The sequence below is a fragment of the Mya arenaria genome, chromosome 10, assembly GCF_026914265.1.
Source record: "Mya arenaria isolate MELC-2E11 chromosome 10, ASM2691426v1".
NCBI lineage: Eukaryota > Metazoa > Mollusca > Bivalvia > Myida > Myidae > Mya > Mya arenaria.
The window spans coordinates 19,420,670-19,447,474 of NC_069131.1; the positions used below are offsets into that span (position 1 = coordinate 19,420,670).

A 26,805-nucleotide genomic window follows, 5' to 3' on the forward strand; every position below is an offset into this window, starting at 1 on the left:
ATATTAAATTGATTATCTTGCTTGTTTGCGTCATCATTTCAATAACATAAAATCAATATTGAACCGAACAATTCAGTTGTAGGGAACCAAGTCCAGTGTTTGCTGGGTGGTATTTGCTTAGAAGTATTGACAGGGACACATTTCATACTGGGAAAATAAGTTCGTTGAATATGGATCTTCAATGTATATGATTTCAACGCAAATTGTTGTCTAAGATTAAGACTGTCTGTGTAGGGAGATAGATGTTTAAATTGCCTGATTTTAATTGGAACGTGAACGTGGAACATTAAACTACATACGAACACTTCGTAGATTACGATGGTTTACGAAGGTATATTAACAAGATATATGCCGTTCTATTAAAAACTTAAGTAAGAAACGTACACCTGTTTTTCGAAGATCTACGAAAATTCATACGACAGCGTTTAGGGTGGCGTACGAACATCGTAGACTAAAACTATGTCCGCCATCACACCAAAAATATTTGAGATGTGTGTAGCGGTGATTTTATTTTAGCTTTTCTTTATTTTTACAGTTTTAACTATTTTAATTTAAATAACAATTCACAGTAAATAACCTCAATAGTGAACATTAAGTAATGAATTTATTTCCAGATGTTTACACTTTTAAAGATTATAATGGAACAATTTGTCACATATCAAATTTTCATTTAATAGTCCGATGTTGCACAACTACGATGTTATAAACCTTTAAATTTTTAATTCAACTTTTGTTCCTAAACGCATAACAAAGGCCTTATATGCTATGATTTTACCGCGAAAAACAAACATTAAATGCACAATTATTGTAGCACGTGTTATTCGTGCGACACAAGGTACAAGGTCAACAGTGCAAATGAAATACGTCCAACGGTGCAAATGAAATACGACCAACGGTGCAAATGAAATACGTCCAACGCTGCAAATAAAATACGACCAACGGTGCAAATGAAATACGACCAACGGTGCAAATGAAATACGACCAACGGTGCAAATGATATACGACCAACGGTGCAATTGAAATGCGAACAACGGTGCAAATGAAATACGACCAACGGTGCAAATGAAAAACCACCAACTGTGCAATGGAAATGCGAACAACAGTGCAAATGAAATGCGACCAACGATGCAAATGAAATGCGACCAACGGTGCAAATGAAATGCGAACAACGGCGCAAATAAAATACGACAAACGGTGAAATAAAATGCAACCAACGGTGCAAATAAAACGCGACCGACGGTGCAAATGCAAAGGGTCAACGGTGCAAAAAATATACTACCAATGGTGCAAATGAAATGCGGCAAACGGACCAAATGAAATACGTCCAACGGTGCAAATAAAATACGACCAACGGTGCAAATAAAATACGACCAACGGTGCAAATGAAATACGTCCAAAGGTGCAAATAAAATACGACCAACGGTGCAAATGAAATACGACCAACGGTGCAAATGAAATACGACCAACGGTGCAAATGAAATACGACCAACGGTGCAATTGAAATGCGAACAACGGTGCAAATGAAATACGACCAACGGTGCAAATGAAAAACGACCAAATGTGCAATTGAAATGCGAACAACGGTGCAAATGAAATGCGACCAACGGTGCAAAAGAAATGCGACCAACGGTGCAAATGAAATACGACCAACGGCGCAAATAAAATACGATAAACGGTGCAAATGAAATGCAACCAACGGTGCAAATAAAACGCGACCGACGGTGCAAATGAAAAGGGTCAATGGTGCAAAAAATATACGATCAATGGTGCAAATGAAATGCGACCAACGGTGCAAATGAAATGCGGCAAACGGAGCAAATGACAAAATCGACCAACGGTGCAAATGAAATACGACCAACGGTGCAAATGAAATGTGACCAACGATGCACATGCAATACGACCAACGGTGCAAATAAAATACGACTAACTGTGCACATGAAATACGACCAACTGTGCAAATGAAATACGACCAACCGTGACATGAAATACGACCAACTGTGCAAATGAAAGGCGACCAACGGTGCACATGAAATACGACCAACTGTGCAAATGAAAAACGACCAACGGTGCAAAGGAAATACGACCAACTGTGCATATGAAATGCATCCAACGGTGCAAATGAAATGCGACCAACGGTGCAAATGAAATACGTTTAACGGTGCAAATGAAATGCGACCAACGGTGCAAATGAAATGCGATAAACGGTAAAAATGAAATGCGATAAACGGTACAAATGAAATGCGATAAACGGTACAAATGAAATGCGATAAACGGTATAAATGAAATGCGATAAACGGTACAAATAAAATGCGATAAACGGTACAAATGAAAGGCAAATAACGGTGCAAATGAAAAGCGTCAACGGTGCAATGAAAAGGGTCAACGGTGGAAATGAAATGCAACCAACGGTGCAAATGAAATGCGACCAACGGTGCAAATGAAATGCATCCAACGGTGCAAATGAAATGCGACCAACGGTGCAAATGAAATGCATCCAACGGTGCAAATGAAATACGTCCAACGGTGCAAATGAAATGCGACCAACGGTGCAAATGAAAAGGGTCAACGGTGCAAATGAAATGCGACCAACGGTGCAAATGAAATGCATCCAACGGTGCAAATGAAATGCGACCAACGGTGCAAATGAAATGCATCCAACGGTGCGAATGAAATGGGACAAACGGTGCAAATGAAATACGTCCAACGGTGCAAATGAAATGCGACCAACGGTGCAAATGAAAAGGGTCAACGGTGCAAATGAAATGCATCCAACGGTGCAAATGAAATGCATCAAACGGTGCAAATGAAAGGCAAATAACGGTGCAAATGAAATGCATCCAACGGTACAAATGAAATGCGATAAACGGTACAAATGAAAGGCAAATAACGATGCAAATGAAAAGCGTCAACGGTGCAAATGAAAAGGGTCAACGGTGCAAATGAAATGCATCCAACGGTGCAAATGAAATGCGACCAACGGTGCAGATGAAATGGGGTCAACGGTTCAAAGTAAATACGAACAACGATGCAAATGAAATGCGAACAACGATGCAAATGAAATGCGATCAACGGTACAAATGAAATGCGTCCAACAGTACAAATGAACTGCGGTCAACGGTGCAAATGAAATGCGGTCAACGGTGCAAATGAAATGCGACCGACGGTGCAAATGAATGCGGTCAACGGTGCAAATGAAATGCGGTAAACGGTGCAAATGAAATGCGGTCAACGGTGCAAATGAAATGTTATACTTAATCGATACAATTTTTATATAGTAAAACCTTAAGACAATACAAATTAAATCTCAAACATATGATAACCATATTACATATGTATAACATAAGACGCAATCTCAAAAATAGTGTATATTCATACTCATATTATATTAAAGTAACAATCTGGTATTTCGCGATGTTCGCGACAATTTGTAATTTTCCATCTAGTTGTGCGTATTTGAACAACATCAACTGCCACTTCACTAAAGAAAACGATTACCGTTGAGTATATTCCCCTAACAACACTTGCGCTTGAAACTGAATTAGCATCCAAACATCAAACTTAGATTATATAATCGATCTATTTACAGACTATTATCGATATTATCGATATGTCAGTTTACTTGTAATTGAAAATCAATCAATAATTTAAAAAAAAACTTAATTTAGTAGTAATTAATGCCTTACGTGTAAAGCTGCACTCTCACAGATTGAAAGGTTTGACAAAAATGCTCAGAGTCAGCAGATTTTAGTATCAGTGCCTTTAATTCGGTCATATAAAATAAGTCTCAATGCAACAGATCTCCACTGTTTGAAAAACGGCCGTAAATATAGTTTTCCTTAAAGCGTTAGTAACACGATAGAACATCAATTTTTAAACGTAAATTTGTAAAGTTGTGATCTTATCTTTTGTCAGCAGTATTGAATCACTTGTTTTCAGACATTTACGCAAACATCAACTCATTCTAAAACAAAGAAAAAATAACATAGTTGTCAAAACGGTAAATATGTGAGATTGCAGCTTTAAGACAACCTTAAAGCTTAGAAACGGTTGGTGGAGTTGCCTGGGGTAAAGCCAATATTATTATTTATTATACACACATCAGCTGCAAGATAACTTCTGACAGGGCGAATTGGAGGACTGATTTGTACCGAACTACATTATATATTTTTTTTCAATTATACTCTCCATTCCGAGTGTTGAAATTATGGGGATTGGACTGGAAACTGTTCGCTTGCGAGTTTCGTGATCTATCAACTAGGCTAAGCGGCCTGTGTAAAACTCAAATACTTTCAGATTGCAATTTAATTTCTCTGAGCTACAATTTGAGTTTAACTAAACTAACTAAATTCGCATACTGTCTGACCTGTGTTTTTAATTAGTACTATGACTAACTTATGAATAATATCAAATTTGTAACGGTTGCAGAAGTTGGCCATGTGTAGATCTTGAACCCCAAGTTTGTTAAAACAGTTTTGGTTTACTCAGTACATATTGAGCAAATGTAATACGTTTGTTAAAATAAAGGAACACATTGCATTCAAAGAAACTTAACGACATCTTATATATTCTATAATACAACAGATAGTCTATATCAAACATGTACATTTTGTTGTATCCAATATTTGCACATGCATCCAATATGCTGGCAACTAGGCAGATCTGATAGTTTCACACCTGTTGGAAAATGTGGTCTTGAAGATTGTTATCTAAATTTCATGTGTATTTGTACATTTTTTTTTTATTAAGAAGCGACATAATTGTTGAAGCACACACTCCGGAGTTTTTTTTAAATAATACATAACAAAAATATCGAAAACAACCCCGATGTGGTTTGATGCAGGGAATAGTTTATTGTTGCTTTTTAAACGGAAATTTCTTTAAACGTTTAACAGTTAAGATAACGTAAACCATTAATTAATTAATAAATTTACACCACAAAAGTAAAAATTAAAGACATGCAGCAAATATGGAAACATAAGCAGTATTGTTATTAATTTTTCTAGGCCTAAAAGGTAATAAAAATGATAAAAATAACAAGGGTCAGTGAACTGATCACTGCCGACTTGAATTACTCGTAATGTTGGCTGTAAATTATAAACTGTCATTATCTTATATATGCAAAAACAATCACGTTCTTTTATAGAGTTGATTGACTGAACCAGGGCGTAATACACCTTACACGAGGACACCTTTACATTTTTCAAGTAATTAACCCTTTGTTATGCCTGTGATGATGATGCCTGTGATGATGATGATGCATGTGATGATGATGCCTGTGATGATGATGCCTGTGATGATGGTGATGCCTGTAATGATGATGATGATGATGCCTGTGATGATGATGATGATGCCTGTGATGATGATGATGATGATGATGATGATGATGCCTGTGATGATGATGCCTGTGATGATTCCTGTGATGATGCTTGTGATAATGCTTGTGATGATGATGCCTGTGATGATGATGATGATGATCCTGTGATGATGATGCCTGTGATGATGATGCATGTGATGATGATGCCTGTGATGATTCCTGTGATGATGCCAGTTATAATACTTGTGATGATGATGCCTGTGATGATGATAATACTTGTGATGATGATGCCTGTGATGATGATGCCTGTGATAATGCCTGTGATGATGCCTGTGATGATGATGCCTGTGATGATGATGATGATGACGATGTCTGTGAGGATGATGACTGTAATGATGATGCCTGTGATGATGATTCCTGTGATGATTCCTGTGATGATGCCTGTAATAATGCTTGTGATGATGATGCCTGTGATGATGATAATGCTTGTGATGATGATGCCTGTGATGATGATGCCTGTGATGATGCCTGTGATGATGCCTGTGATAATGCTTGTGATGATGATGCCTGTGATGATGATGCCTGTGATGATGCCTGTGATTATGCCTGTGATGATGCCTGTGATGATGCCTGTGATGATGGAGATGCCTGTGATGATGATGCATGTGATGATAATGCCTGTGATGATGATGCCTGTGATGGTGATGATGATGATGATGATGATGATGATGATGATGATGATGATGATGATGATGATGATGATGATGATGATGATGATGATGATGACGACGACGACGACGACGACGACGACGACGACGACGACGACGACGATGATAATTTTACAATTGGCAAACCGATTTTGTCTAATTGGCACATGTTCAGCGGGTCATATTGACGCTATCGCTAAACGCCACATCAACATCGAAACCATCCGATTGTAGGCGCCTCACATTTAATCCCGCACACCAATTTAGTATAGTTCTGTGTGATGTAAAATTGGCATTGCAATCAGTCAACTTAAGTATCTGAGGTTTGAATCTGTTTTATAAACTGTATTTGAACGATATAAGTTGTGTTTTTGTAACAAAATTTAGGCAGAATACAAATGAGACAAAATTATGACAATTTGCAGACGATATTATGAACAATAATAAGGAAATCGCACTCACCCATTTTAAAAAATAAATATTTCTGAGAACCTGGAAATTCCTCTTATTATTTTCTGTTTTTATTAAAATTGTTTCATAATGCGTTTGTAAACGTGCAGTATGAATGTTTGTTTTCTTTTCAAGCATTGTTTTGTCTGAATTAAATTAAGAAAAAGACATAAATTCTGAGAAATTTGAAACAAACATTTGCATCTTTACAACATGACATACGTTTAAATGTCCTTGAAAATAGGAAATACATCTTAGTACACACAAAAACGTTGTACATGGAACTTAGTGATGTTTAACCTTTAAAGTAAACTGAAGTTACAAAGTTACTTCCTTTATATTAATATACTTAAGTGAACAGCTCTAGCCGTTGACCATTTACCACAGGAAACAAATATTATTTTTAGAAATACTACAATTAGTCATATTGTATTATTTTTAAGGAATGGATTGCCGGGTTAATGTCATTATCGGGGTATGAACGCAATTGGGCTGGTCTAAGTGTGTGGAGTCCGAAGGACTCCACGCGTTCTTTGACCAGCCCAATTGAGTTCATATCCCCGATAATGACACCAACCCCGCAATGCATTCCTTATGTTTACACCAATAGTGCATTATTTCAATTTAAGAAACGTTAAAAAAATACTTCATTTCATTTAGGATAACCTTTCAGTAATCCTTTCTTACCTATTCTGTGAAAAGAACGACCCGACTTTAACCGGAAACATTTTTTTTTTAAATGACACCACAATAACGTGGGAACAGATCTACGACTTGAAATCACTTTTAAATGTAAAATTGAAACACTTTTGGCAACAATACGTATAAAATATAACAACTTAACACTTTCTAAAATGTAAATGTATATTTTACGGGACCTACTGACATAATACAAACAATAACAAGTTTTCATGTATATTGTTTTTGCGATGAATTGCGATCCGAACATATCCGAAGATTTTGCGTTCTCGTTTGATGAACGCAATTGCCGAAAGGCAGTTCATTTAAGGAAAGGAAGTTGAGTAGTAAATATAAATTTTATTAGGAAATATATATATAATATATATATATATAATGTGTATGCAAGAAATTTGACAAACATACAAGACAGTAACGCATTCCGTTTACTTTGCTTTTATACTCTGATACAGCCAACCACTTCAACTCTTCAAATTTCCAATAGCAAAATATCGAAGAATGATTGCACAGATTGCACCACTGATTTGGATAAGTCCGGTCAATTTCATGTGATATGTTTGAGTATCGGTACTGTTCGAAATGTTTGAAAGAAAAGGCGTCAGCATTTGAAGAAATATCCAAAAATGACAACATTTTGTGGGCACGTGAAAAATAATTCATTGAAAAATGTAATAACCAAAACTTACAACCATTTGAAAGTCAGCAACAAGATCTCAATCTTTCAACTTTGGAATATCGTCGTCAAAGATTTGATTTTTATAATTCTGTGTAAAAAGTTAATAAAAAAGTAAACTTTGATTATTCAAAATTGTTCACTCTATCATATGTCTCTCACGAAACATGAATTTACATAAATTGTTGAAGCCTGGAGCCAACAACTCATTCGCCTCAACTCATCTTCTCACAGAGTAGATTACAACAAAGATCAGCAGGAGTATTTTTTTTTTCTAAATCCATGTTCCTTGGGATACGACGGAAATCAAACTTTTCGAACAACTCGGCAAGGTGATTGTCAAAGCCGTCATAAAATTCGTAGGATATTCCATGGATGCCGGTGAACATTGATATATTATTGTGTTTGTAATTACAGTTTAAACATTTGTATAGGTTTAATGCTTACATGCAGTTTGTTTATATTTCACGCCAATAAACATATATGTGCTTTAGATAAACGTAGCTGCACTTAACTTACCCCTGACCCTAACTCTTGATTTGATTGTAAAACAAAGTATACGCGCATTTTATATGACAGTAATCGGGTAATAATATCGTATGGTGTACACGCTGTCACAATTTTCCCATACCATTTAAATCCGTTGTCAAATTGTAAATTGAATTTAATTGAACATAAATTTTCAGCTAGACTGTCCTAAACAATACACCTGAAATACTGTTAACTATAAAAACTATCAATTCCTGGATCCCCGCCTGTACAGCGTGAGGTCATGTGTTCGATCCCGATCAGATGCATCAGGCAATTTGTGTTGTTTGTTACAGTAACTGTTATCATGTAAATATTACGTCCAACGCTGTTTGTGTTTTCTTGTATTACTTCAAACGCCTGTGGTTTATTGTATAAAACTTAGAATTATGTTAAGAACTAAAAGAAACTTAGGTAATAAACCTGTTTATCAAACCAGATATTAGAATAGTGTAGGCATATTGGCATTATACCAATTGATTTGGCAAACAAACAAAACCAACCATAATTAATATATTTTCTTTGTTGAAGTGCTATACTATCTTGATTTGTGTTTATTTCATTTGTCATGAAACATAAGCATAAAAGCAAGCGCTGAATAGGAATTGGCGACGTATTGTGGGAAATATGTATCATTACTGGTGAACCATGATAACTATAATTATCAATGGAAAACAAGAAAATTACAACTGTGGAGATATACACTCCTACAATATAATGTCAAAAGTTCAACAAAATAACTTGCATAACATTTTTCAGGACACCGGTGTCACGATACTAAACTGTTATATTTAAAGCTGCACTCTGACAGGTAGACCGCTATTACAAGTGAACTTAATTTATCTAATATCACAAGTATGAGGGCTTATTTAAGTAATCGGGGAATGCAGTGCATGTTTACAAACGAAAGTAGAACATTTTCACCAATTTTTAGCTGAATTTCACTCAAGAAGCTTACATTTTAGTTAAAACCAGCATTATCGAGTGCTTTGATTTTGTCGGGAATAAAAATGACCGCCTGTTTACCGGAATAAGCATGTTTATACTCTTTTTCTGGATTGAGCTGCATGAATTTGATGAAAAAATCGGTCTTATATCTCCATAAACAATATATTAAATAACCGAAATACGTGTGAAGATTAAACATATTTATATGGCACTGCATTCCCCGATTTCTTAAATAAGCCCTCACAATTGTGATATTAGATAAAATAAACTAGTCATACTTACGTTTTATGATGATATCCGTTCTTTTGCTCTAGCTCGAAAGTGTCATTGGTTCTTTTTATATACAGTTCCTAAAAGAGCTAGAGTCACTGTTTCGCACCCGTGTAAATGAACCATTATAATTTACATTCTTCAATTATAAATGCTTCATCCTAGCCGTTTGAGCTCTCACCAAGTGCGTCTTGTTCATGCTTTGTTTTCCTGAATTGATGACTACTTTCCTTGTTAATTTTCAATATACTTTTAGTAATTGTTATCAGCATTTTATATTGAAAAACACCGATAATACAATTCATTTGACTAGTGTTTTAGGTGGATTTGACATAAATATTATCAGGTTGAAAAATAATTGTAAAAATCCTCGCTGTTCTAAACGAAAAGGTTTATTTAAGATAATACCTATTTCCAAATAAGATACAAATCCTTAACACAAAGTTCTTTCATATGATTTACATTGCATGTTTTGAAACTGTCTTTGACAATTTTATCAGCAATATGTTGTTTGTTAAGCTTAAATGCCTTTTGTTCAAATACAAAACAACAAAATGCGGTACAGCCTTGAGCGATATTTTTCTTTGGATGATAATTAAAACATAACTTAAATGTGAAGATGTTGTTTTGTAATTAGCATTTTAATCATGCACTTTATCAGGCAACATTTTTATTTAAGGTTATTTTGTTATAAATGTGTCTTGATTGTATTATTTTCACATTAAAACGTTTGTACTTTCGTTTTCGACAGTTAATGGCAATACAAAATAAACTATGCCTTTACTTGAAGTTTTTCTTTAACCGAAAGAAGCGAGATATCAGTTAGCAAATGCTATGTTGTACTTTTGAATAAAAACGTTTAATTTTACGTATACTCAGTTGCCATGCAACACTGGTACTGGCTGCTCTTTGCACAATAATAGACTAAAGGACTTAGATTTCTGCTGTCATAAAAATTTAAGGAAGTGCATGTAAAAGTACTTAATTAAAATGAATGACATGACATAGGTTTGTCCTATTTTACATCTCTTGGGTAAATGATAATGTGGAAACAAAAGAAACATTTTGTTAACACAAAAACTGAATTTAAAACGTTAGCGAAGTGACTCTGACTCTGACGCCTTTTGTTTAATTGAATATAATACCTTGTAATATCATTGATTATTGTCGTGCGTGAGCTATTTCTAGTTCAGTTCATCTTAATTAATAACGTTAATGTTAAATCATTTGGACCGACCTTTTGATGTCAAAAAAGTTAATATTAAGCTCTAAAGAGTTGAATTAATTTTGTAAAAGAAAAAGTGAAACACAAAAAAAAAATACAAAATGTTATACGTCATCACAAAGAAGACAGATGTTGGTTGGCCATGCGGTCCTATTGATATTCTATACAGTATTTAGCTAAGTTTGTATTCCATGTCCTTTTAGAATCCAAGCCAGGAACTACAGTACTCCCTCTATATCGGGCGTTGCTACTCAAAATGCAAATAAAGTTTTGAAATTGAACATTCAAGATTAAAGGACTACGTTTCCGTCTTTGTGTTGCAAGACAACCTTAACTTTCGCTCATTTTGTTAATTGTTTCTTTGAATGATTACCAATGTCATGTTTTATTTATTTTACTCGTCATAGGATTAGTAGTTGTATACCATCTGGACGTGAAACATGAACGTGCTTTAGTTTAAGTTAGAAAAATACTAAAAGTAATAACTTGTTTTCATAATATAGTAATAACTTAAAATAATTAAAGATCATGCAATAAAAAATACATGTAAGAAAATGCAATGACGTCATTTCATCTCGTTTCCGGTATAACGTCATTTGATTAAAATTTGGCAGTTTTCCTATGAAATATCAATTTCGTTTCTGTTAAATTATGAGAACGAAATAAAAACGAATAAATATGTGTGTGAGTACAAGAGTGCAATATATGTTCACATATGTACAGTACAAACAGACAGGTATGACTGTGTCAGTTTTATGACGTTTGTTTCGTTCAATTCCGGGGAATTGTCTGGATACAATGCTCCACTGGGGGCTGGAGTAGAAAACTATATAAGCATCATTAATTGAACCAGTTTTGGTGCTACTCAAACAATATGCAGTGAAATTAAAAGTAAGTTTCGCAGTTACTAATTAGTTATTTTAGAAATTAAATTGTATCATTACCTCCAATAATTTGTCATCATTCACCGTTTATCATTGTTCAATATCGTCTGTGCTCACGGCTTTATGCTATATCATGAATATACAAATGAGAACACGTATTTCAAAATGAAATAATATGTGTACGTATGCTGCATGCATTGCCAACTTCCTTCTGTTTCGTTTACCATCAATCCGTTGTCCTGAAGTTGTTTAACGGAATAAACCAGTGCTAGTTATTTTGTTTGTTTGTGAATAATATATTTGGTAACACTTATTGAAACACATTACTTATAAAGCAGTGTTAACTATTCGTGTCGTACTTAACTTAAATAAACAAAAACTTTTCGATTGATGCCCCCGATAATCTCATAAAATTGCCACTTATTGACAGGGAAATGCATGCATCAATTTATAATAATTGTTGTTTTTTTTATCTCAATATCAAAATATATATTGGCAGCAAACTTCTAGGTGACATGCCATGGTAATATTAAATTGCAAAGGTTTACATTTTCTTTTAAATCTTTAAATCAGTTTTCGACTGGTTTAAACCAATGTTGGTCGTTGTGTCATAAATGACAGCTATGAAATGATTCACATTTACGTACATTTCGTCAATATGGCAACTTTTTAAGGTTACAAACGTGCGTTTCGACCCCGAACCCCGCTGCATTTTCAACCTAAATGGTTTGACTCAAGGGCAAGCTCCAACTTTGTTTTCACCAACGTCAAGGTACCGACGCCAGTGACGTATATTTAATATTTATATGAAATATGATAACGCTGGTTTAGATAAAAAAACTCCGATCTTTATTTAAATAAAAATACAATAGTACGCATTGACGACTTAGATACATCATCAAAAGAAGAGATGCATAATACGGGAATTCCATGCGGTCTTTAAATGATATAGCTTCTTTTTCCTGGCCCTGTTGGTGTAGTTATACTTGGTGTAGCCTGTTTTGGTATATAAGCTCATGCAATTCCGAAAAACGACTAAGCTGAACTTTTGGTCGCATTCAAAAGCTGTTTGCTGCATTCGCTCGCTCCTGGTTTATATAATCTTCCAATACTACATAATATGTAAATGCTGGTAAAGGAACGGTTATGTAGTGCATATTTACTTGAACACGATTAAAGGTTATCGTAAGCATACAGATTCAGGAAATATATTATTTTCCAGCTTACTGAATCCCAAAAATGTTCTTAACGTTACTTGAATACACATTGTCTTTTATCATGACAATAACCCGTCTTTACATTATTACACGTGGTTTCGTTACACGTGTGCTGTAGCTGTCGATTATATAGCATGACGCAAGATGCCATGATATGAATTAAATATTAGAACATTAATCATCATTAAGGTGTTTGTATTAAATATTTACACTGTTAAATGTTATTCCGGATTCCAGTTTTTAAAACTAATGCGTATTCTGGACTCCAAAAGCAAAAGGAGTAAACCCGCATATTACATGAATCATAATGTTTTGTCTGAGAGGGCTTAGTTTAACCTTCGAAAAAGATATTTCAACTGTTAATATGACACGCCTGGTAATTATTGGAGCCATACCATTTTGTTATGTGTTGAAAATGCCCCAACGCGTCTTCCGTTATAGTTTCAATGAGTGGAATATGGATGTAAACAGTGAGTATGGTTTCTTATTACAATTAATATGATAAAACATGTCTTATCCCAATTATCAAAATACTAATTAAATATAATAAAAGTAGCTAATTGAATAAGCTGATTGAATAAGAGTTTAGTTTTACTGTATGGTAACTTGCCAGGGATTTGCTCTTTACATGTAATACTAGTTGGAATACTGACTTTCCACTGAATAATCAATTTTAGTTACATGGGGTAAATGAAGGTGGCACATTTTGGTATGTTGGTACCCACAAAGTATTTAAATTAAATACGTCATGAGATTAATGTTAGAATTATTGAAGAAATCTAAAATCCCTTATACCTTCTTGTAATGCCATCGTGTTAGTGCAAGCTAACAGACTATAACTTAAGTCAATTAATTTGTGAATGTATAGAGACCATGAATGGGAGTTGTAGAAAAGTTGCGGAACAAATTAAATAATATATTCCTTTGTATGGGATCTCCACCTTTGTCGAAATCACAGAACTTTAAGACTTATATTTCTATACAGGTCGAATTTTAATCGAAACCATCTGAACTACTGTCTAAAGTGCAAGATACTCGAACAAAAAGTATTCTGACAAAACCATAACACGAAGGTAACTTTAACATCAGTTATAAATATTGAATAAAAATACCGATATCATTTAAAACTTAAGGGAAAACACACAAACGTCGACTACATTAGCCTTACGTCATCGTAACCACACGATCACTGGACCAAACTTAAATATAGTTTGACCATAAACTATATGGACAAGTCAACAAGACCAAAACATGTCCACGCACATCTCCTTAGTTGGTTTCCATTTCTTCCTTATTGTCTACTTCCTAACATCCAACGCATATTAACATTTCCTACTTCATAACTTTGTTATACGTCTTCTCACTTTTACTCCGCATTTTAAAAACAAATATTCTACAAACATAACGGCCTTAACACCATGATCAGCAGCTTGATAGAGAGAACAAAGCGAGATATACTGCAAACTTTCAAGTTTTTCTACCGTGATCGTTTTGTTGTGTGCATTTAGCACATTCCTATTTCTCTAGTCTTTTTGCCAAAGAACATTCTTCGATTATGCTCAAACGTCGCAATCCTTGAAACCATTGCATTGAATAGTATAAAATACCAATGAATACAAAATCAACTTAACAATGAAAACTTAAGGGACAAGCCCTGAAGTAAAATACAAACCCTTTTAAGAGGTACACGGTAAGGACCCTAACAACACCGAACGAGATATACAGACATACAAACCCCACACACAGACCCCACACGCATCACTATAGCTTATTAAAAAGTTTGTGATCAAAGACAAATGAAGGAATCGGTTTCGCTTTATGTTTTGACTATTTTTCTTTAACTTTTATTTCATAAAACACTTTCAATTTTCTTGTGTGTTAAGCTCAATCTAGAAAATTCTTAAGGATTACAAATATGCCAAGATAATAAGCAATTACAACCTAGAAGAAATATTTTTCTCTTTAAATAAAAACCGGGCATATCAGAACGAATCAATAAAACTTTATAACCTCGACGCCAGACGCGTTTTAAGTGTTAACGCGTCAGAGAGGTAATCATTAATAAACAATTGTATAATATTTTATTTCAACATAACATTTATTGTCGCTGTTTCTTTCGTGCGGGATACAAACTAATTAACCGCTCATCTGTTAATGGCACATAGAACCGCGACAAGCAAAAATGGATAGTCAATACGACGTAAACTTCGCCACAAATATGACGTTATACGGTCGCGATACTGCTAATATAACAACTGTTTTTATATAATACTTGTATAAAATGTCATATATTTTTAAGCTATAATGCCAAAAACATACTAAATAAAGTATTCAACCTGTAGATCCCACTCTGCTTGCCGCGGCTCCTATATACCTAGTTAGAATAATACGCCTTTAGTAAAGTATAAACTAATCTGTTTTATCTTGGACGGGGAACAATTTTATAGTTTTCGCTATAAACCTTTCGAGGTACCTTAAAACTACCGTAGTTTTGCTTAAAGCAAATCTGAAATGAAAAGTTTACAGCCCGATGTTATTATTAAGCCATATCTGTTGTAACCGCAAAGCAGAAAATAATAAGAAAATGAAAGCTATTAGCAACGACACACTTGCAAAACCAAACATGATTATAGACTGAGTCTGAAAATATATATATATTTGAACGAATTAAAATCATTACATTAAAAATAACCTATTCAATATGCATGTCGGCTATTGCCTTAGCGGTTTAGTGGATATATTAAGAACCGCGATCGCATTTTTGGAAAGGTACGAATAACAAGAGATTTGTAACCTTTCATCCTAAGCCTAGATATTGTGTAATTGTTAACACTAAAACGACTTAAGTTTTTGAGGATTAACGGGAAAATGAATCAATCCTATTTTAATGGTACTCTGTATCGTTCTTTATGTAATACCCATCATAAATCTGCACACAATACATACCGCAAACTACGGTTGTCCTCAGTTCACGCCAGTGTAAAGTTACGTCTTTTCTAATGATTTAACGAGAAATATATAAAATAAAATTGTTATTAGTACTGTATTTTGTTTCCAAATGCTTTTATTCGAATCTTGTGGACATTAGCAAATTTTGAATTCACTCACGTCGTGGAATATGAATCAGCAACAATCCACTGCATTGAGATTCCACTACGCGCATAAATCGCAAATCTTGTTACCGTTTGTATCGTTTCGTGTCGTATTTTCACCTTGCAGCATTTTGACGTCAATGGTGATGAGGATAATTTGAGAAAATACGGTATTCATTTAGTATCCCATAGTTTATCTTAGATATATTAAACGATTATTTTCTCATTCGCTCATTCAGCTAACCTGTCAACTAACAGCAGGATCCACTGAATGCTCGCAAGAGAATGACTGGAATACTTCAGCTGTTGTTATTGGTCAGCGCGACAGTAGCTTCCGAACCATCGTGTCCAGCATGCTCCAAATACGACTACGAGGAAAAGGTGCTCGAGAGAATTATCCGCATGGAGTTCGCTTTTGAGAAAGTGTTAAAGGAAAACAAGGCTGTGAGCAAAACTGTTGAGCAAGATCTAACGCGGTTCAAAGAAGAAAACGAACGTTTGCACGCGACCGTTGATGCCCTAAAGGATCAACATGAGCGAGCAGAACGCAGACTGGTTTCGCTCATGGGGGAATTTGAGAGAAACCAGTCCAGCACACTGGAGAGGACAGTTTCCGATTCCAACACTACGTTAGAACAAACTATTGCCGCCTTCAATGGTAAAAAAGGTATGTTCAGGATTAAGCTTAAACACTTTAAAACAAATGAAATTTTAAATACTTAGTTTGTATGAGTACTATAGGAAATGATAATTATTATTTCGCTTTATTCATAACGATCCATTTTACGCCTGTACAAATCTTTAAAACAAGACATTTCACTTTCAACGTTTTGTAATAATGTTTTCATACGATGGAGGAAGTTTGTCGAAAGATTTATATCAAGTTTTGTTTTTATTCACTTCTGGCTAAGCCCGTAATGGTCTACATTAAGTTTTGCGCCTTTAAAGCGCAATGCCTTGTAGCAACTCGAGCTATATGTTATGTTTACAATAATGGTTCTGTGTAACGAACGGATTATTTAAAAAAAAATTTACCTCTGACTATGGTCATCCAAGGTCCCGGTGTTCAGCTCACCTGATCAAATTGCATAGCGTGAGCAATTGTGATAGGATGATTGTCCTTCATCCGTTCGTCCGTTCCTTAGATGACTCTCCGTTTATTCCCCACCATTTTGATGCCAGGGGCAGGGCTCCTGTCCACTATATGTATATATAGAAAACTTTGAAAATCACAGAAAATTTACACGGTTTCAATATATTTTAAAGAAATATAATTAGGTGACCCTATATCAAACCCCTTTACCCCAATGTGATACATAAAACATATTGTTTTGCAATAATTTAAATATATATCAACTGTAAAACTACATGAACGTATTCACAATAACAATGAGCTCTTTTGTGATCAGTTTTATAATTCCAACATTAATATTGTTAGTGTAACGGCCCGTCGTAGCTTTTTTAACAAATACATTTTGTTTAATAAATGGCCGTATTATAGTTTCATCTTTGGCATACATGCATGCGGCCTTTAGTATGTAATGCGATCAATTACTTTAGAACCTGTCTTTCTTTACAATGAAAAGTTGTCATACGATTGCTGAAACATATATCGATTAGAGTTACTGCATTACTTTCATTATTGTTCATGTATTACAATGGATTGTTTATTTACAAATATGCCAATATTAAACGGATCCGCATTCGTTTGATCAGTGGTAAATAAAAATAAATATAATAAGTTCTAAATATATATTTTCTTAAAACCGTATATAAGCTGTCATTGTTTGAAACCTCTTTTTTACATTTACAGATCATTTTCGAAGAGTAACGTTAAATAAATGAATCATATAAATATAAGTGCATTCAAATGAGTACATGTAATAAGCTGATTTGTGTTTGTTCGTAAAAAATATAACTTTATGCCAAGTTAAAATAATAGTTTTCAACTTCAGATGGGGAGTCAGTCCAATTAATATGAACTGGTTTTATATGATGATGATATATCTAGAAAATGAAAAGCAACATAAGAGTTATCAAACTAAAGTCTTTAATCTGCTACCCTAACTTCTATCATTTGATTTAGCGTAAAAATATCGCACTTTAATAATTTCGTTATAACAATATCAATTTAACATTTGATTTTAAAAAAAAACTCACTCACACCAAAACTTTTATCGATATCTATAAAAATATAGCAATTCATTGTTCAGACCAAATCGCTTTTTCACTGATGTACTTCCATGCCCGCCCTCCACAGACCGTTCGCCTGTCAAGGTGAGGTGATCGTGTATACGATCAAGTATACAACCAAGTATTCGTTTTAATGCTAATTTTCGGAGATTGATTAGTAGTTATATGTATTTTTATTAATACCCGCATTCGGGATAAACCTTCGCTACCCTGGGACGGCCCATTTTTACAGTTTTGATCGCTGATAATTTAGACTGTCGTTCCTACGCTTGCTTGTGGGGATATCTCCGTTTGATTGTACATATTAGTTTACAATTAGTTATCACAAAGTTTATAAATGTTTAGAAAACGGTGATTAATTTTGTGAATTGTGTTTTCAAATCGAAGCCTTAAGTTTACTTCACTAACTTCCATCATCAGCTAAAATCATAAACCATATCGAAAATACTTACCTATATGTATCTGAAATCATTTAAAATTTACAAAAAATATATACCTTTCTACAATTCAACTGTATGTTTCAGACCAAATCGCTATTCCACTGGTATACTTCCACGCCCACTCTCCACAGACCAGCAGCCTGTCCACAGGTGAGGTGATAGTCTACAAGACAGTAGAGACCAACGATGGTAACGGCTACAGCCCCACCACGGGCAAATTTACCGCTCCAGTACGGGGACTCTACTTGTTCTTTATGCACACATGCACACCTTCAAACAATTACGCTTTTCTCCATATAGTTAAAGAAGGCACAGTCCTCATTGCAACTTCACACTATGACAAAGACTATTATACCTGTTCTAGTAGTCAGGCGATTGTACAGCTTGAAGCCGGGGAAACTGTCTGGGTACAATCCTCCAGTGGGGCCTCGAACAGAATACTGAATGAGGATCATCCTTACCGCTGGACCAGTTTTAGTGGTGTTCTCCTTCACAACTGACCAGCTTAGGTCATTGCTTATAAAAAGCACAAAGGCAAAGAATATACAATTTAAATTTCGCAATGATTGATTACCTTTTTTTCAAACAAAGTATTGTCATTGGTTTCAATTTGATTTGAATATACAGCTTTCTGTCAAATGTCCAAATATGAAATGGCTTGCGTTACGTCATGTTACGTACATTCGTGTATTGAAGTCAAGGGAAGTTACTCCAGTGAACAATTAGGAAGTGATAGATGTCACTTTATTGAGCAAAATAAGAAGAAATCTAATTTAATATCTAAGCTAAATAAACAACTTACTAATGCCAAACCACAAATATAACAAACACAAACGGTACTTATTCTACGAGTATAAACAAATTGTTATTTTCTAACAACGAAACGCGGTCATTTTAACAATGTTTGTAGAATATTTTGACGATCAGAGGGATGTTCGTAATTCAATAGTTATTTCTATCGATGACGTGAACTCGCCTTCTTTTTTATATTGGCGAGCTGCTAACATTTATGATTATGTTATTTATGATCGTCGAATTGGCAAACAATTAGTTGTCTAGATATATCAGAAGTGCTCTCTGCTTCGTAATTATCATCATAGTTCTTTATTATATTCCTGAATATTTACATGCTACTGGTGGCGTGATTAAGGATAGGTAATTTTATATCATATTATCTGAAATTTGACAGGTTATTTTTTATGCCATTTTTAGCGACACTAAAGTAGTTCTTAGACTACAAACCCTACCAGCATGATACGGAATCAGAAAACGACGGTATGGTGATACGGATATTTCAATACGAGGTGCTGTGTTTGCAAGGTTTGATATGGAAAAGGAAATCGATAGGCATATAATACATCAATTTATTATATGCCTATCAAATTCCCTTTTCATATCCAACAGTGAAAATAGAACATCATGCGAGTACTGTGTGTAATCTCAGAATTACTTTCGCGTTGCTAAAAATAGCGTAACCAAAAAAAAACTGCTAAAACCCGCCAGTTTTTAAATACATTAAATTATCGAACTTAATCCTTAATGCTCCAGAAGCATGTAAATATTCAGGAACATGGTTCTCATTTCTTCAAAGAACAATGAGGATAAGCACGAAGCAGAGAACAATTCCAATCTATCTAGACAGCTACTTCAGTGAACTAGTTGTTTGCCATTTCGAAGTTCATAAATTGTTGCATTATCCATGTTTATTATCATAAATATGAGCAGCTCTCCAATAACAAGAAGAAGGCTAATTCGAAATAACGATTAGTGTATACTCGTAAAATAAGAACCGTTTTTTGTTGTTGTTGTTTTTGTGCTTTTACATTAAGTTATTGTTTTCGTATTAGCAATGTGTTTGTTTATTTTAATTTTGCTAAAACACAAACTATTTTGTTCTTAATTCGCTTAATAAAGTGAATTCTGTAACTTCTGACTTCGTATCGCTGAAGTAGCCTCCGTTGACTTCATTACACAAAACTACGTTACACAATGGAATTCATACGCGCATTTGACAGATGGCGGTAAATTTAAAACAAATTGAAACCGAAAAAATAAAAGAAATAATTAAATAGGCAGATATATAATAAATGGAATATCATGATGAAACGCTTTTCTGTTGACCTGTATCACGTCTTGTTCGGTGAGTAAACACGTTTCCGTCGCGACCTAAGTCACCTCGTGGAAACAAAAAGTAAATATTTTACTTGAGGCAAAACAACTCGTGAAATATTACTTTTTGTTCTCACTCGGTGAAATATATTGCATACCTTAAACTGAAACAAACAATTATCGTCTATGTAAGGTTATTCTTCATTGTACTATAATTTAAATTCACTCTTCATTGTTTTCAAGTTGATACTTGTTCCAATAAGACTGAAATTTCGAATACATAATTATTGATAAATGTTGGCACAAGAGTTAGGTTATGTGCAAATAAACTAGTTTAACACTAAATTAACACGGAATTTATTATCATTATTGGCTAATGAGCTTGACTCTGCGGTTTTTATTGTATAATTAAACGAGAGAGTGGCACTTTTAATTAAATTGATTTTTTAACATTAGGCCAATATTTAGGATGAACATTTTTAGATCAATTAGTTCTTCGAAAATATTGAAAATTACTTTATTCTGAATATGATTGTATCTTTAATAGTTATGTTTTACTATGCATTTTGTTTATTAGATTTATTTGATGTAACCAAAGATAAAACATGTTCTGTATATCAGAGCCATTGTTACATGTTTAAAGCAATTGTATAATTGTTGGTCAGTATAAGTCTGTTGGCAAATTTGATTTTCAATAACTAAAGTTCAAGTCATTAATTATGTGAAAACCTACATGAACAAGCTATTGCCGCCTTCAATGGTAAAAAAGGTATGTTCAGGATTAAGCTTAAACACTTTAAAACAAATGAAATTTTAAATACTTAGTTTGTATGAGTACTATAGGAAATGATAATTATTATTTCGCTTTATTCATAACGATCCATTTTACGCCTGTACAAATCTTTAAAACAAGACATTTCACTTTCAACGTTTTGTAATAATGTTTTCATACGATGGAGGAAGTTTGTCGAAAGATTTATATCAAGTTTTGTTTTTATTCACTTCTGGCTAAGCCCGTAATGGTCTACATTAAGTTTTGCGCCTTTAAAGCGCAATGCCTTGTAGCAACTCGAGCTATATGTTATGTTTACAATAATGGTTCTGTGTAACGAACGGATTATTTAAAAAAAAAATTATCACACCAAAACTTTTATCGATATCTATAAAAATATAGCAATTCATTGTTCAGACCAAATCGCTTTTTCACTGATGTACTTCCATGCCCGCCCTCCACAGACCGTTCGCCTGTCAAGGTGAGGTGATCGTGTATACGATCAAGTATACAACCAAGTATTCGTTTTAATGCTAATTTTCGGAGATTGATTAGTAGTTATATGTATTTTTATTAATACCCGCATTCGGGATAAACCTTCGCTACCCTGGGACGGCCCATTTTTACAGTTTTGATCGCTGATAATTTAGACTGTCGTTCCTACGCTTGCTTGTGGGGATATCTCCGTTTGATTGTACATATTAGTTTACAATTAGTTATCACAAAGTTTATAAATGTTTAGAAAACGGTGATTAATTTTGTGAATTGTGTTTTCAAATCGAAGCCTTAAGTTTACTTCACTAACTTCCATCATCAGCTAAAATCATAAACCATATCGAAAATACTTACCTATATGTATCTGAAATCATTTAAAATTTACAAAAAATATATACCTTTCTACAATTCAACTGTATGTTTCAGACCAAATCGCTATTCCACTGGTATACTTCCACGCCCACTCTCCACAGACCAGCAGCCTGTCCACAGGTGAGGTGATAGTCTACAAGACAGTAGAGACCAACGATGGTAACGGCTACAGCTCCACCACGGGCAAATTAACCGCTCCAGTACGGGGACTCTACTTGTTCCTGATGCACACATGCACACCTTCAAACAATTACGCTTTTCTCCATATAGTTAAAGAAGGCACAGTCCTCATTGCAACTTCACACTATGACAAAGACTATTATACCTGTTCTAGTAGTCAGGCGATTGTACAGCTTGAAGCCGGGGAAACTGTCTGGGTACAATCCTCCAGTGGGGCCTCGAACAGAATACTGAATGAGGATCATCCTTACCGCTGGACCAGTTTTAGTGGTGTTCTCCTTCACAACTGACCAGCTTAGGTCATTGCTTATAAAAAGCACAAAGGCAAAGAATATACAATTTAAATTTCGCAATGATTGATTACCTTTTTTTCAAACAAAGTATTGTCATTGGTTTCAATTTGATTTGAATATACAGCTTTCTGTCAAATGTCCAAATATGAAATGGCTTGCGTTACGTCATGTTACGTACATTCGTGTATTGAAGTCAAGGGAAGTTACTCCAGTGAACAATTAGGAAGTGATAGATGTCACTTTATTGAGCAAAATAAGAAGAAATCTAATTTAATATCTAAGCTAAATAAACAACTTACTAATGCCAAACCACAAATATAACAAACACAAACGGTACTTATTCTACGAGTATAAACAAATTGTTATTTTCTAACAACGAAACGCGGTCATTTTAACAATGTTTGTAGAATATTTTGACGATCAGAGGGATGTTCGTAATTCAATAGTTATTTCTATCGATGACGTGAACTCGCCTTCTTTTTTATATTGGCGAGCTGCTAACATTTATGATTATGTTATTTATGATCGTCGAATTGGCAAACAATTAGTTGTCTAGATATATCAGAAGTGCTCTCTGCTTCGTAATTATCATCATAGTTCTTTATTATATTCCTGAATATTTACATGCTACTGGTGGCGTGATTAAGGATAGGTAATTTTATATCATATTATCTGAAATTTGACAGGTTATTTTTTATGCCATTTTTAGCGACACTAAAGTAGTTCTTAGACTACAAACCCTACCAGCATGATACGGAATCAGAAAACGACGGTATGGTGATACGGATATTTCAATACGAGGTGCTGTGTTTGCAAGGTTTGATATGGAAAAGGAAATCGATAGGCATATAATACATCAATTTATTATATGCCTATCAAATTCCCTTTTCATATCCAACAGTGAAAATAGAACATCATGCGAGTACTGTGTGTAATCTCAGAATTACTTTCGCGTTGCTAAAAATAGCGTAACCAAAAAAAAACTGCTAAAACCCGCCAGTTTTTAAATACATTAAATTATCGAACTTAATCCTTAATGCTCCAGAAGCATGTAAATATTCAGGAACATGGTTCTCATTTCTTCAAAGAACAATGAGGATAAGCACGAAGCAGAGAACAATTCCAATCTATCTAGACAGCTACTTCAGTGAACTAGTTGTTTGCCATTTCGAAGTTCATAAATTGTTGCATTATCCATGTTTATTATCATAAATATGAGCAGCTCTCCAATAACAAGAAGAAGGCTAATTCGAAATAACGATTAGTGTATACTCGTAAAATAAGAACCGTTTTTTGTTGTTGTTGTTTTTGTGCTTTTACATTAAGTTATTGTTTTCGTATTAGCAATGTGTTTGTTTATTTTAATTTTGCTAAAACACAAACTATTTTGTTCTTAATTCGCTTAATAAAGTGAATTCTGTAACTTCTGACTTCGTATCGCTGAAGTAGCCTCCGTTGACTTCATTACACAAAACTACGTTACACAATGGAATTCATACGCGCATTTGACAGATGGCGGTAAATTTAAAACAAATTGAAACCGAAAAAATAAAAGAAATAATTAAATAGGCAGATATATAATAAATGGAATATCATGATGAAACGCTTTTCTGTTGACCTGTATCACGTCTTGTTCGGTGAGTAAACACGTTTCCGTCGCGACCTAAGTCACCTCGTGGAAACAAAAAGTAAATATTTTACTTGAGGCAAAACAACTCGTGAAATATTACTTTTTGTTCTCACTCGGTGAAATATATTGCATACCTTAAACTGAAACAAACAATTATCGTCTATGTAAGGTTATTCTTCATTGTACTATAATTTAAATTCACTCTTCATTGTTTTCAAGTTGATACTTGTTCCAATAAGACTGAAATTTCGAATACATAATTATTGATAAATGTTGGCACAAGAGTTAGGTTATGTGCAAATAAACTAGTTTAACACTAAATTAACACGGAATTTATTATCATTATTGGCTAATGAGCTTGACTCTGCGGTTTTTATTGTATAATTAAACGAGAGAGTGGCACTTTTAATTAAATTGATTTTTTAACATTAGGCCAATATTTAGGATGAACATTTTTAGATCAATTAGTTCTTCGAAAATATTGAAAATTACTTTATTCTGAATATGATTGTATCTTTAATAGTTATGTTTTACTATGCATTTTGTTTATTAGATTTATTTGATGTAACCAAAGATAAAACATGTTCTGTATATCAGAGCCATTGTTACATGTTTAAAGCAATTGTATAATTGTTGGTCAGTATAAGTCTGTTGGCAAATTTGATTTTCAATAACTAAAGTTCAAGTCATTAATTATGTGAAAACCTACATGAACAAGCTCATTAGAAAAATGTTTAAACATAAACCCGGTTTAATGGTACTGGGTAAACGCCAAAGACATAGAACAAAAACAAAAAATCACAAACAATAAACATGAAAGAACAGCACAAAACTACACAAACAGCATAGAACATACATACTAAATATAAACAACTAGGTATGTTTATCAAGGATTGTTAGGTACCACCTTGGAACGGTCAATGAAATTAAAATTTACTGGGGGTTTAAACCAATTAACGTGCACAAACTCTTATCACAACAATCCTAAATAAAGATAAAACACGAAAAAGGTAAATTTTATCGAAGAATGCATTAACTTGAGGAAACTTAATAATACAACAAATAATAGTAAACTTATAGGTAAACCCCAAGTACTTCAATAATTAGAGATCCCAACTCTATCTCCAGACGGAGGAATACAATTCAAGCACCTAATACAAAAAAAATCAAAGATACGATGCAGTCATTGTTTGAAACTATGAGCATCACACACAGTCTGCCTTATAAAATAAAAGGTTTAAAACTGTGTGATCATAAAGTTTCAGAACGAAAAGCATCATTGTATCAAAACTGGGAACAAATAAAGAAAACATTATTAAAAATAAAGGCGACATAAATTAGCTAATCTTTTCTTCAAAATGATGACCCACCGGCCTTGCTACCGCGATTGACCTCTGCGCGAGGAAAAACGTTGGAGAGGTCTCTTAAAGGTTTCTCAAATGTCGCTTCAAGGTTATCTCCAAAAATGTATAAATGCATCAGGCGAAGACTGAAAACATTGCATCATTTTTTCCTGAAAAATAATTTAACAAATACAAGTACGTCAAAAGTGTTCGGATGCAATAGATCGTTACTGATATATCTTCAACATTAAGACGATGTCAAAACGCTCAAATGCTAAAATTCAACATACCACAATAACCATCTGAAAGAATCACAGGTGTCAATCGACTTAAACATCAACACGGTATATGGTATAATAAAAGCAGGAATAAAGATTGCCTTATTTCTATAATTGAAAAAAAAACACATAATAAAAGCTGCTAGAATCATAACAGGTTTAGAAAAATATGTATTAATACAAGGCTGAACGAAAGAGTCAAGTCAAGTCAAAGTTTTATAAGCAAATTCAATTTGAACATTGCCAGTACACAATGAGCATACGAGATGGCAACTATAAATGTAATGTATTTAGACATTATAATTGTGCTAAGCAGCATTTCTTCTATCCGTAACGAATGATAAATAAGTAGCAATATTATTCAATATTTTATCATCATTACAGGACATCAAGTTATTAAATTTGGTAATATTAGGCCAGTGAATATAATACCTGGGTATATATTTTGTACGTAAATCCAAATAATGAGGACACACTAACAAAAGTGATATTTATTTTCTACAACATTCATATTACATTTATTACATTTTCTATCTTCTCGGTTTATATTTCTATATCTTCCATCTTCAATATTAAGGTTGCGTGCCGAACATCTAAATCTAGTAAGAAGTATCCTTAACTTATCGCTATTAATGCAAATTAAATATTTTTCAATTGCAAAATCTTAGAAATGTTAGAATTAACATAACACTG

At 33.9% G+C, this 26,805-nt stretch overlaps 2 protein-coding genes across 2 annotated transcripts; both read left to right on the top strand.

Annotated features, from left to right (window-relative positions):
• Window positions 1-16,257: 16,257 nt before the first annotated feature.
• On the top strand, window positions 16,258-19,336 carry LOC128204095 (collagen alpha-2(VIII) chain-like). Its single transcript, XM_052905438.1, has 2 exons — window positions 16,258-16,674; window positions 18,725-19,336. The coding sequence occupies exons 1-2, from the start codon at window positions 16,293-16,295 to the stop codon at window positions 19,138-19,140; spliced, it is 798 nt and encodes a 265-aa protein (XP_052761398.1). The 5' UTR covers window positions 16,258-16,292; the 3' UTR covers window positions 19,141-19,336.
• A 2,154-nt stretch (window positions 19,337-21,490) lies between these two features.
• LOC128205127 (uncharacterized) lies at window positions 21,491-23,053 on the top strand. Its single transcript, XM_052906562.1, has 2 exons — window positions 21,491-21,518; window positions 22,443-23,053. Exon 2 carries the CDS (start codon window positions 22,613-22,615, stop codon window positions 22,856-22,858), a length of 246 nt encoding a protein of 81 aa, XP_052762522.1. The 5' UTR covers window positions 21,491-21,518; window positions 22,443-22,612; the 3' UTR covers window positions 22,859-23,053.
• The last annotated feature ends 3,752 nt before the right edge of the window (window positions 23,054-26,805 follow it).

What these genes read in the sequence shown, in the direction of transcription:
- LOC128205127 (XM_052906562.1), top strand. Translation starts at nt 22,613, where the DNA reads ATGCACACATGCACACCTTCAAACAATTACGCTTTTCTCCATATAGTT.
- LOC128204095 (XM_052905438.1), top strand. Translation starts at nt 16,293, where the DNA reads ATGACTGGAATACTTCAGCTGTTGTTATTGGTCAGCGCGACAGTAGCT. An exon ending in CGCCTTCAATGGTAAAAAAG is followed by an intron (nt 16,675 to 18,724) that starts GTATGTTCAGGA and finishes TGTATGTTTCAG; the next exon opens with ACCAAATCGCTATTCCACTG.